The sequence below is a fragment of the Maylandia zebra genome, linkage group LG17 (genome assembly GCF_041146795.1).
Source record: "Maylandia zebra isolate NMK-2024a linkage group LG17, Mzebra_GT3a, whole genome shotgun sequence".
Taxonomy (NCBI): Eukaryota; Metazoa; Chordata; class Actinopteri; order Cichliformes; family Cichlidae; genus Maylandia; species Maylandia zebra.
Genome location: NC_135183.1, coordinates 17,960,320 through 17,972,773, shown reverse-complemented (window position 1 = coordinate 17,972,773; position 12,454 = coordinate 17,960,320). Strand labels below are relative to the sequence as shown.

Genomic DNA, 12,454 nt, shown 5'->3' with positions numbered 1-12,454 from the left:
AGAAGATGGTGGTCCACAGTAACAGAAGGATAAAATTGACTTTTTCCTTTTTCGAGAAAAGCTCAGTGACTGGGACGTTGTAATGTTGTGCTCCAGGTTTAAAATCTAAACACATCCAATTGGGTTATGAAAGATTATATCTACATGTTCTATATATAATATCAACGACCTTTAAACCCAAAGTAAAAACAAGGTCCAGTGTGTGGCCTTTGCTGTGTGTAGGACCGGACACATGCTGAGTCAAATGAAAATAATTTTCATAAAGTCTCTGGTGAATAGCTTGGAGTCATCATCAACGTGTATGTTAAAGTCCCCAACTATAAGCACTCTAGACAGCTTCATAGTAGCGGATAAGAAGTCGCTGAGCTCCGATAAAAATAACCTGTTATATCCAGGTGGACGATACACCACAGCACAGTACAAAGGATCCTTGTTACCAATTTTAAGCAGCTGCAGCTCAAACGAGCGAAAAAGTCCAGTTTTCACGGAGCGGCAGGAGAAACGGTCCTGGAAAGCCACGGCAAGCCCACCACCCCGATCAGACAACCGAGGCTGGGTAATAAAAGTATAGCCATCCGGGCAGAGTTCAACAAGTGATGAGTTGTCTACATCCCGCTGCCAGGTCTCAGTCAGGAATAAAAAATCGAGTTTTTTAGATAATATAAAATCATTCAACAAGAATGATTTATTAGACAGAGATCAAGCGTTAAAAAGCGCCATATTCAGTGAGCTAGAAGCCTCGTTATTTGCAGAGGCTCGAGTTAAGGGACGTAAATACACAGGGTTTGAGCCGTCCCGCTCATAGAATCCACTCACCGAGGGAAGAAAAAGCCAGCCCGCAAAAGAGTCTGGATAAACCCTCCTGAGGTGGCAGGGTCTCAAAGAGCCGGGCCCAGCGTATCCAAACAAGGCCGTGGAAAACAAGTCCCCCTCCATGGAGCTTTTCTGGACACAGGAGACAACGCACGCTCGACGTCGCTTACCAGCCAAACCACGCCGCCAGTACATCCTGAGCTTTACCTGAATACCTCCTCTTCTCCCTCTCCTTCTCCGTGGTCTAGAGGGGCCACTGAAATCGCCTGACGAGGATCCAGCTAATGGAGGAGGGCGACGAGACATCGTGTGGCATCATAGAGGATCGGATGGATAGCAAGGCCAGGCGATCATACACCAGGGCCGCAAATACATCATTAAAACTGAGTGAGAACAGTAGAGCAGAAAAAAACAACACAACAGTAGTAGAGCGCGACAAACTACAACCGGCAGCGGCAGAGCCAAACACAGGCGCCATCATACCGGAAGTGAGAAAGAAAGTACTGAGAAAGTCTTTCCAACACCAGCAATGCCGTTTGTCAGAACCACTCTGATGGGTCTCTGTTGGTCAGGCAATGCTTTAAAGATGTCCTGGCACCTGATTGGAGTGTCATGGAGGATCTTGGAAGCTGTCTCCAGCTGCCTCACCTCATGTTGGGTATAAACTCCCTCACTCTGTTCCTCTGTGATGTAGAGCTCAGTGTAGATCCTGTTGAGGAGGTTTCTACTTCTTGTTTCATTAGTTCCTTCAGTCAGACATTCACATCTGCTCAGCCCAGCTGAAAGAGCAAAACCTGGATGTTTGTGGGGAGTTTCTCCGATTTCTGAAAAGCATCACTGAAAGGTCTCCCTCTCACTTTTTGGCATCTCACATTAACTAGCCCAGATCTGGTTTGCCAGAGGTGGCCCACAGATGGGCCAGCACAAGGCCAGTTGCAGACACACTGGTGGTCCTGTGCTGGCTCATGTGTGGATTAGCTCTGGCAAACCTGATCTGGGCCACCAAAGGGCCGTCATTCTTTGCGGTATGTGGGCTATGTGCAAGTTGTGTGCAGCCACGTACCAGTTGTAGACACAGTGCTGCCCTGTGCCTGTGCCTGTCCCAGAACAGTTTCAGCTCCAGCCCCAGATGTCAGCCTAATGTGTACTCTAATCAAGCCATGTAATAACAACATGTGCCGGAACACAACAGTGCAAAAGTAACAATACGAAACTTTGCTCAGACAGTGAATGGACTGATTCTTACAAAGCGCTTTTCTACTCTCACGGATTACTCAAAGTGCTCTATACAACATGCCACATTCACCCAATCAAACACTTTCTCTAAACTGAGTGCTTCCTAACAATATTCATACACATTCACACTGTTGACATGCAGACTAGAGGACCTGTTCTACCTCCTGAGGTACAGCCACCCGATGGCAACCATGAGTAAACCCTCACTAGGTTTTGGATAAAGTGTACACTCACAAACCTGTCAAACCTGCATCATTGCCAGGCCTGGCCCATATCTGGATGACATACCACTTACCATGCCAGAAGTCAGCTAGCAGTGCCGGCGTGACACCAGATCTGGGCCAAACTTGTCTGCTATGTGGGTTGCTCCTTATGATTTCTTGGTAAAGTATCTAATTCCTTGTAAGCCTGATATTAATATCCTTATTTATCTTTGCAACCTGGAAAGATTAATTTTAAAAAAAAGTTTTCTTAGACTAAAACTAGATTTTGAAGGCTTTCGTAATGTTTTAATGGTTAAATAAATGCTTTAATTTTCCTTCTTCACAACTTCAGCCATCTTTTCAGAGATTCCACCTCACAGTGTTAGCAATAATGAAACAAAGACAAAGATGAAGCTCATTTAAACACTTGTGTTAACAAAAGTTAAGAGATTCTGGAAGATCACCTGATTGACCAGCAGAGGGCAGCACAAGCAAACAGCTTCAAATGGAGCAGCAGAAGAAACCTTTTCTTAAACCCATGTTTCAAAGCAGATGAAAATAAAAGTGCATAACTGCATTTGTTTCATTAGTATTTGTCTTACCTTTACCTCTCTCAGCTGTTTTAGTTTTGAAAGGGCGAAAAGTTTGAGAGATTTTGTGATCAAGTCAGTGAAACATCTGAGAATGAGGTCACTTCCAGATGAAAAAATTCTGCCCGTGGACACAATCGCACACTAAATCACAGCAAATAAGACGACAGGGCTATATGATCGTTCCTGATTGATGATTGTTCCTCGTTTCATGCTCCAGTGTGACAAAGTCCGTTCAGTCTGCATGTTCAGTCTGTCCCTCTTAGCTTTCGAGGAGAGAAGCTTAACTGTTTCTTAGATTTTCAAAGTTGTTCAGTTCATACAGGAACTGCAGCACTGTTGCTGTTTTCTAACCTAACCATCCACGTTGTGGATTTGTGCACCGTGGGTGTGAGGTGTTCTGTCTGAGGGCACTGACAAAGACCAAAGCTTCTGCACACTGCTCAACATTTCACACGCGTTAAATGTGTCATATTGTGTGCACATTTTTGGATGTCTCATTTTATGAAAGTATTATTGATTACATGAATTTAAAGATTACTGCAGACTTTCTGAGTATTTGTTTCGGTTACTGCGATTATGTTTATGAAGATAACATTATGTGAGCACTCTGACAGCTCGTCCCTATCACTGTGCATTTCTAATATTCCCTTATTTTCTGACACTGTAAAATGCTGTCACTCACTCTGAACATGGACAGATGAAGGTTTACGGTTAAGTAAGTTAAGCGGAGGTAAAGTTCAGTTTGTGTCTATTTGTATGGATGGAGTGAACCTGATACCACATAGCTGATCATGCGTCTGTATGTCTGAACATGCATATTATCTTTAGTGTGTGTGTGTGTGTTTTTAATTCAAACTGTGTAGTGCAAACAAAGGTTATTCTAATCATTGTAGTATTTATCCAGTAAAACATTTTTATTCTGTAAGTTCAGCACCATTAGCCTGAAATAAAGCATGGTTACTGCGCTGTGAAACAGTTAGATCCAGCCTGCAGGGCTGCAGTGGAAATGCTGTCACTGATTATCAAATGCTGTAAAACTGGTCAGTGAAGAATAATGAGGTATTCTTCAAACCCAATAGAGCATGCTCATTCAGACAAAACTGCAGGTAAAGAGACCTGTCTGAGCATCTCAAGTGAGGAAAGCATCACTTTGTTATGTCCACAGCTTCTAGACTTCAAATTGTCCAACGACTTTGAAGCCTCTGAAAATCTGATACTCTATAAGAATATTAGTAACTCCTAAAAACTATGTACAGTACTCTGATTATACCCTTTGGATTAGAGCTGAAAAGCTACACATCCATCATTATTGAGCATTGGACTTAAAATACATTTTTGTGTTGCTGTACAAAATTTAGAATTGTGCAATTTTTTAAATACTATTGGACCAAACTGTAACTTTGTGTTTTTGTGTCATTAACACAGTGACCATCATTTACTTCACACTAGAGATGCTGGAGCTCTGAAGTTAAAGAAAAATGTGTCACTGTCCAAATACTGAGAGCGTTTTTTAGCATAAGAATGAATTACAAATGGATAAAACGAATAAAAAAGTGATCACGCTCTGAAGTCATTCTGATTGGTTGCACCGGTCACAGTGTTTGAGTCAAAAAAAATTGTGATGATGTAAGGAGGCCAAATTACACAACCCATGTCACCGTCTAAATACTGACAGTATGTACCACCGGTATCAATGCTTTCTTTTGCTGTTAGAAGGCCTGAATGGCACGTGCACAATAATCATCTTAACAGTTACAGTCAGAATCAGATTATAAATCTTTCAGCATCAACACAGACAGATCTACTTAGTAGTTACTCTACTTTCAAATATCAACTGTAAAGTTACAGAACACCTAGTGGAAGTGGAAAAAAAGGACAAAACAAGAAAACTTAACTGATATGAGCTCTTAATTTCCCCAGGCGATCATTTACATTAATATTTTAATTTGTGTGCTTCTTATTTATTATAAAACGAGTTATAATATCACATATGCACTAATTTGCATAAAGTCCAACAAATAATGTAGTAAAAAAATGAATAAGTGAACTGTGAAAATAATTTCTTTACAAATAAATAATAAAAGTGCCAAAGTTGTTGTTTTGTAATAAAGAAGACCTGTTACAGAAGAAAAATCTCAATATAAAACCTGGTTTGGCAAATCAAAATCTACTAAACCATAAAAATAAAGATGTCTGACTGTAGGGGCTAGTTTGAATACTTTTAAACGTCATCAGACAGAAACAGGACCTCAGAGTAAAAACAAGACAGATTCATGCAAAGTCATTTATTTCTATGGTTTCCATGGGTGAAAGAACCACACTGTGAAATATCCATCAAATGTTTTTAATTTCATATTATTCACAGAAACATTAGATAACACTGACAAGAGTGACGATGTCAGCACCAGATTCAAGTCAGCTTCACTTTGATAAAATAAATTTACAATAAATTCAAAACTGGTGAACATAGATAGAAAACAGGACCGAGACGGCTGTCTGCTGCAGTTAACCTGATCTTGGTCTTTTACGGGGACTAGCAACATTGTTATTGTTACAGTCAGTGTTACTGTTAGTGACGCTATCAGTGCCAGTAATCCTTATAATTTGCCTAAATGCATCTGCCACAGGTTTGCTATTAATGCACAGTGCACCACCAGGCCTTTCGAACTGGGATGGTTCTCTGTTTGAGTCACCAACACACATCCAGTTTTGAATGTCAGAAACACACCATTTGGAATGATCACATTTATGACTCCATTCACCTGCGTCAGTTTTTACTGACATGATGGTGACTAGTTCGTTTTTTTTCCCAGTTTTAAAAAGCGGACGTTTTCCACTCTCTTCAGGGTCGCTGCGCCAGGTCTGGATGGATAAATTGGTCTGTAGTGTGTCAGCAATGGTGACATAAAGATCTCCTGCCAAAGTAAAGACAAACATCAGGAAACCACCAGACCGTGTTACAATAAGCCAGAATTTAAAAAAAAAAAAGAGAAAAGTGTTGCTCACAACAACCCTGACTCTACTTTCTCTTTCTGAGAGTTTCTGGGAAGTTCCAGCTCTTCTTATTTAATGATTTCTTTTACAAACATCAGACCTCATATGATCCCTGCTGCTACACTCCCCTGCACTAACTCTGCACTGAGGATGGGTCACACTAACACCTTAATGAAAGGTCTCCATGGCAATACAAACTTACAGCATAACATGTGTGTTCACAGGATTTATTTTACAGCTTCCACAACATTTTCATACCAGGATCATTATTTAATTTTATATGTGAGTTATTTTTAGAGTTAAAATCTAAATAAAGTGAGTTTTGAACAGAACTACTCTGTAAAGTTAGATCTACTCGTCGCCCAGCTCATGTTTCACAGGCCAAAACATTAGAGAAGTTAAAATAAAGGACTGTGTTGGGCTTGATGTTTCACACCTTGTAAATAAGAGTCTCAGAACTTTGGTGGGGAAACTACAGAAAGTCACAATGATTTCACAAAAGACACAGTGTTTAAGATTTTTTTCTTAAATGAATGAAGCAGAAATCTCACCTTCAGGATCCCTTTTCTTGGAGATTTGTTTAACAAAGCGTGTAAACTTCAAACCACCGGATGACAACAAGTCCTCATGGTAGGGCAGCGTTCGTTTTATGTTGGAAGAATCTTTTTTCAGGAGTTTTTCAGGATTGTGTTTTTTAAATATATGAGCATTGATGTCTTTAAGATGCTGAGCTGAAAAAAAGTAAAATGAGGGACGTACATGTTACTGTGTTAAAACTTCACATACACTCTAGACATGAAGAATTACCTTGGACATGCTGCCTTACCTATTTGTGCAGACTTATCAGAGGGCAGTGTTACACACATAAATATCTGTGCGTACCTTTTCCCACTTTCAGGATAGAAATTATTGCTTTCATCTCCTTCGGGGAATTTTGGTGTGCTGTGTAAAAGCCAGACTACATTATCCTTATCCATCATCACAACTCCTGCAGAACAAGAACATGAAAGAGCTCATGTCATTATTAAGAAGAGAACATTTGCTGAGTGATCTGAGAATAACAGAAGCTGTGGTTCTGATGCTCAGAGGTGAGCGTGAAGGAGAGCACATTTAAATCAGGTGTGTTTTTATTAGTATTTCTTATGTTATTTTTATTATTATTATTAAAAAATTATTTCTACCCACCTTTGCTGTGGCCATATTGTTGTAGTGCGTTACAACTTGGCATTTGATCATTGTATGCAATGAATGCAGAATCTGGCGACTGCTCATCCGGAAAGAATCCACAAAAACATAACATAAATTATGTCTTTCCTCAAAGTGCATACACACTAATAACAGAAACTCATGGAGTTATTCTCACTTTTTCAAAGTAGGGCTTCAGGGTATTTGCCAGGACACCAGCTTGGTTGTTGACAGGCTTGTTATTCTTTTTAAGGTTCTGGTCGGTTGAATCAATGTAAACATAATCAAACCCACCAGGCTTCTTGTACAAAATAAACCTGGTGATGTCAGAGACAAGTCAGTAAATTCAAAGATAACAATAAATGATGAGAAGCTTAACTGAGCATGGAAGAAGAAAATAACAAACTCTGTTATACCCGAGTCTCACAAGCACCTGTAGAGTAAGCAGAGATATGACTGAAAACCTTTAACTATGAATAACAGGGCCTTTTATGAATAGTATTTTCCACTGGCTTCCCCATGATGCTAAAATGAGATGAAGCTTGTGAAATTTTGCAAAGTGTTTTCTTTCCCTGTTTCCTCTTTTGATCAATAAAGTGAGAATAATACGAGTGATGAAAATAGATGTGCAGGGCTGGAGAAAGGAGGCAAGTGTCACAGTATTGTGTGTTGTCTTCATAGTTTTAGGTATGCGTTATGTCTTACTGCCCAAATGAAGTTATTTATGAAATGGAAATATATAAAATAACTGATAATAACAGTGTAAAATAGTGTAGCAGTGTCTGAACATCATCTATGACTATGTTGAAACGCAGGTGCAAAAGGTACCATAGCGTAGCTTTGAAGCACTTGAAGACCAAAGTTACTAATGTGTAATTCAGTACACCTGAATGAATAGCTCAGATGTTGTCTTACCAGTCTACATCACCATTAGTTTCCTTTTTACAGGATATAGTGCCCTCACAATGTGAGCCAAGCAGACCAACAGTGAGGACAATCATCCAAAGGACGTCCTGAAAAAACAGAATAACAAAAAAGTCATTTTAATACATCATCTTCCCTTTAGGAGAAAACAGAATTATCTCACTATTACTGGCTGCAGTGTCTTTACAGGTAATAACATAATGCAGTATCGCAGCATGGCTTGAGTTCACAGGTTATTCTGTGCTACACCAAATATGTCACCATCCTAATACAAACAGAAACTAACTTACCATCAGGCCGAGTGAAGAGTGCGTTAGTCCTCTGCTGAACTGACTCTTAGTTATACAGCTCCAGAATATGATTTATGTTAGGTCTAAACTCACAGACCTCGCTGTCTCAGAGACCGATCCTTGTGAACAAAGCAAGACCACAGCGCTTTTGTCTTTTACTTGCCGGCAAGGGAAGCCCGATCAGGGTCTTAGAGTTATAAGCCCTTCACCCGAACTCAGTCAACTCCGAAACTGACTTCCCTTACAGCTCCTTTTATTCGGTGAAAGCAGTCATACATCCAAGGCAAGCATTTGTGCGCAACATCAGCATGTGTGTGTATGTGTGCCATCTCCTGTCATACCATACATGGCGCGACCCTTTGACATCTCCAGTCACTCCATTTAGGGCATGAACTTTTAACAAACATGTAAAAATCTTGTTAAATTTATAAAAACAGGAACTTGTGGTTTCTTTTGTGCAACAGAAAAACTACTATGAAGAAACTACTTACCACATGCAAAGGCTAAAACCTAATATGGAATAAACATTTTATCAGCTTGTGACTTTGCACAAATGACAATTTCAGAAGAATCAACTCTAAAAATTTGCACTGATGCATGGTCAAGAATTTTAAGAACTCAAACTTATATGAAAATGAATAAAACAGGAGCTTCTTCATTTTGTACCAGGCAGGAAACTTATTTGCTTGCTGTCAAACTAAATACCGTATTTGCACGACCATAAGACGCACTGTACTAAAAGGCGCAGTCTCAGTTATGTGTGCCATTACTGTATTTAACACACACATAAGGTGCACTGGATCATAGGGCCCATACAAGTACCGTATGCGTATTTAAAAATAAAGCGGGAGCAAACCTGAGTTCGGTACCTTACTCACATTTCTATTACCGGTAATCGTCATCATCAACAACACACAAGCATACAAGTGTGCGTATTTAAAAATAAAGCAGGAGCAAAACTGAGTTTGGTACTCACATTTTTATCATCAATCAAACCCATCGAAGTCCTCATCCCCTTCTTCTCCACAGTGTGACTCACCGGGATGTCAAAAGTGAGCGGGACCTCGTCCATGTTTGTGATGTGGCTGGGCTGGATGTTTTTGTCGCCGATGTGTTTGCTGCAGTAGGAGCGGAAGATGGCCAGCTATTCCTTATAATCCGCTGGAAGTTGCTGCGCTACCGTAGTCCTGGTCCGGATGGAAAAATGGCACCGTTTCATAAAACGAAAGCACCAAGACGGACCTCCTTGGAAATGTTCAATGTTCATCTCTTCAGCTAGTGAAACTGCTTTTAGCCGAATGGTGACCGTCGAAACGCTTCTCCCGCTCGTTCTTTGCTCGATGATCCACCGCTCGAGTCTTTCCTCCAACTCGGGCCACCTCGCCTTATGTCCACGGAAACTCAGCTGCGTTTTCTTGACCTGCCGGAGCTTGTTTTCTAGCTTCCTCCATTTGCGAACCATCGATTCGTTAATCTTAAATTCTCTCGCCACTGCTCGATTTCCATGTTCCTCCGCATAGCTGATGGCCTTCAATTTAAACTGTGCTTCGTAAGCGTGTCTCTTTGCCATTTTCAGGGTTGTTAAAACAATGATGTTCCGCATAATGCACATACCTGTCCTTTTAGACAGGTATGTGCGATTGTCCGGTATATACGATCACCGCCCACACTTCACCCTTTAGCGTTCTCATGGTGTTCTCTACTACGTCCTCCTTACAACACACAGGGCGCACTGCGCTATAGGGCGCGCCGTACTTTTTGAAGAAAATCTAAGACTTTTAAGTGCGCCTTATGGTCGTGAAAATACGGTACTTCATTATATTTTTACCCATGAATGTTTAAGACAAGCACCAAAAAAACTAAAAGTGATTCTTCTATAAGTGATACCTCACTACTACGAAAGCTTTTCACTTTGATGAAAGCAAAGTTATTTTTTCCTACACTGCAGGCAACTACAGTTTACAGATTTTAGCAAATATTACTCCAAGATACTCCAACATTACAGAGCTTTATTCATCCCAAACACCATGCACTATGCCACACCCGTGTGGCATTTGATGTTGTTGTGTCGATTGGTTGCTTTTAACAGCTGTATTCCAACGGGGGTGATTATGCACTAAATGTTATTAGTTATTGAGATGTGACATCACTTCCTGTTTACAGGATTAGCTGATGATTTTGATTGCCTACAATGCATTATGTATAATGAGTTTTCACTCACTATTGTAACACATCTGTAAGAAATCAATGCTTTACCTGCAGCAGGAAAAAATTATGTAGACAAATTCTTTTTATGTATATGAAGCTAATTAAGTCCTTTTAATTGTACTTTAGAACATGTTTTTTCTGTCATCATTAAACCCTGCTAATCATTTCCTGTGTCAATTTAAAAAAACATGAGCTAACAGCGTGTAAGTATACAGAGTGTCACAACCCGGCTCATAGGAAATGACAATCAAGAGGGAGACCACACACAGGCTTTTAAAGGCTGTAAGACATATTTAATGAAAATAAGGTAAAGCAACTGAAAGACAATTTAAAGGACATTACAGCCATAACTGAAACTTCCAAATGAACATGATGGGTGCCAGACAGAGCGAGCCAGAGCCAACGCCAGCCCCCGCTGGTTCAGTCAAGGTGTCTTTATACACACTGGGACTGGCCTCTCAGGTGTGCTGCATCAATAATTGGGTCAGCTCCACCTACCTGCAAGAAACAGGTAACAGAAAAAGCAAAACACAAGGCCAGCCCACTGGCCGTCACAAGAGTAACAAGGTACATGCTGTCTGATATGCAAAGGCTTCATTTGCCAGTCACTGATAACAGTTTTTTCTTTTTTTTGATTAAATATCCACTGGTAGTTTCCCCATTGGTCATTTTCTTTGTCTGGACAGTGGAAGCTTATTTTTGCCTCTTTACCATACTAGTCATAACAGCCACTTTTTGTCTCATCCAAGTTGTCCACCGATTAAATGCTCACCCAGACATAGAAAACTAGATCCAGTCGTAAATTCCTTTATGCTGAATTAAATGATGAAATTTTTATTCGCAACTTTACACAAATTTGGTTTTGGAAACTCTTTCATAAACTGGATAAGAATATTATACAATTCCCCAACAGCTCGTATCAGAACAAATGACCAGACATCCTCCAGCTTCTGTCTCCTGAGGGGCACCAGACAGGGATGCCCACTCTCCCCTTCACTTTTTGCAATTTTTATCGAACCTCTAGCAGCAGCATTTAGACAGGCTACAACAATTAAGGGCATAAAATGTAAGAACATAGAACATAAAATCAGTCTCTATGCGGATGATGTGTTGCTTTTTCTGCAAAACACACAAACCAACCTCTCTGAGGTAATTACTCTAATAAACTGGTTTTCAAGAGTTTCAGATTATTCAATTAACTGGCCAAAATCTACAGTTCTCCCCATTAACTGCTCCTTCCATAATTCTTCCTCTGCCCCACTGCAATCCGGAAATATTAAATATTTAGGTATTAATGTTTCTCCTAAGCTTTCAGACTTAACTAAATTAAACCACATCCCACTTCTAAAGAAAGTAGAAGGCGATCTGACTAGATGGAAATCTGTACCCATATCACTCATGGGAAGGGTCGCCACTATAAAAATGATGATCTTGCCAAAAATAAATTACTTATTTTTGATGATCCCTAACAAACCATCACAAGATTGGTTCAGATCTCTGGATTCATATATTTCCAAATTCCTTTGGAAAGATAAACCCCCGCGTATCAGCTTAAAAACGCTACAAAGAACCAAGGATAGAGGAGGATTAGATCTGCCTAATTTTCACCAATACTTCTTAGCCAACAGGCTTGAGTTCATCTCAGAATGGTCAAAACATACCTTCTTAGATGAGCCCTGGCTAGATGTTGAACAGGCACTATGCAAGGATCTAGAGATTTCAGACCTACCATTTATTAGCTCAAACATAAGACATGAATGCTTTAAAAGTATCAACATCAGCTTCTCTCTGACAGCATGGTGGGAGTTTCTAAAAATAACGGAGTCTTCATTAATCCCATGCAAACGTACACCTATCTGGAATAACCCTGACATATTACAAAACAGTAATATGATTAATTTCCCAGAATGGAGTTGTAAAGGAATTAAATACTTAGAACATATATTAGAGGGAACAGAATTTATTCCATTTGACAGACTAGTTGCACAATATGGGTGTTAGATTTGTA

General features: G+C 40.0%; 1 protein-coding gene across 1 annotated transcript; it reads right to left on the bottom strand.

The window, feature by feature from the left end:
- Window positions 1-5,240: 5,240 nt before the first annotated feature.
- Window positions 5,241-8,509, bottom strand: LOC101480914 (deoxyribonuclease-2-beta-like). Its single transcript, XM_076876196.1, has 7 exons — window positions 8,239-8,509; window positions 7,940-8,037; window positions 7,203-7,341; window positions 7,025-7,103; window positions 6,666-6,827; window positions 6,391-6,570; window positions 5,241-5,760 (listed from the first exon to the last, which is right to left on the bottom strand). The coding sequence occupies exons 1-7, from the start codon at window positions 8,239-8,241 to the stop codon at window positions 5,351-5,353; spliced, it is 1,071 nt and encodes a 356-aa protein (XP_076732311.1). The 5' UTR covers window positions 8,242-8,509; the 3' UTR covers window positions 5,241-5,350.
- Between the last annotated feature and the right edge of the window lie 3,945 nt (window positions 8,510-12,454).